This window comes from Buceros rhinoceros, unplaced genomic scaffold (assembly GCF_000710305.1).
Source record: "Buceros rhinoceros silvestris isolate BGI_N320 unplaced genomic scaffold, ASM71030v1 scaffold18223, whole genome shotgun sequence".
Taxonomy (NCBI): Eukaryota; Metazoa; Chordata; class Aves; order Bucerotiformes; family Bucerotidae; genus Buceros; species Buceros rhinoceros.
Window position 1 is genome coordinate 2,714 of NW_010405550.1, and position 341 is coordinate 3,054.

General features: G+C 68.6%; 1 protein-coding gene across 1 annotated transcript in view; it reads right to left on the minus strand.

Annotated features, from left to right (window-relative positions):
- Positions 1-341, minus strand: part of EDA2R (ectodysplasin A2 receptor) — a 5,815-nt gene that overhangs the window by 1,532 nt on the left and 3,942 nt on the right. The window contains exon 7 of the mRNA XM_010133783.1: positions 24-301. Coding sequence (XP_010132085.1) covers positions 24-301 — 278 coding nt within the window. The remainder of the gene's footprint in view (positions 1-23; positions 302-341) is intronic.

Genomic DNA, 341 nt, shown 5'->3' on the forward strand with positions numbered 1-341 from the left:
GCCCCCCCCCTGCCACTCTCTGCCGGAATCCTCTGTGCCGCCCGGCTTGCTGCGTCCTCCGGCCGCTCACCACCCACGAACTCTGCCTGGGTGGAGAACTTCTGGAGATCCAGCTCAGTGCACTCCACTGGGGCATGCGGCCACTTGTGCTGCATCTCGGAGGCACAGGAGGAGAGTGGGGCCAGGGTCTCCGCAGTGCCCTGCCTCAGGTCAGAGGGCGGCAGCACCCCGGCCAGGCAGTCGCTACGGCCTGAGGTCCGGATGAGGGGCTGGCTTTCCAGGAGGCTCCTGCCCAGATGGGCTTTGGAGGCAGCAACGGCCGGGGGCAAGGCCCTCTCTGG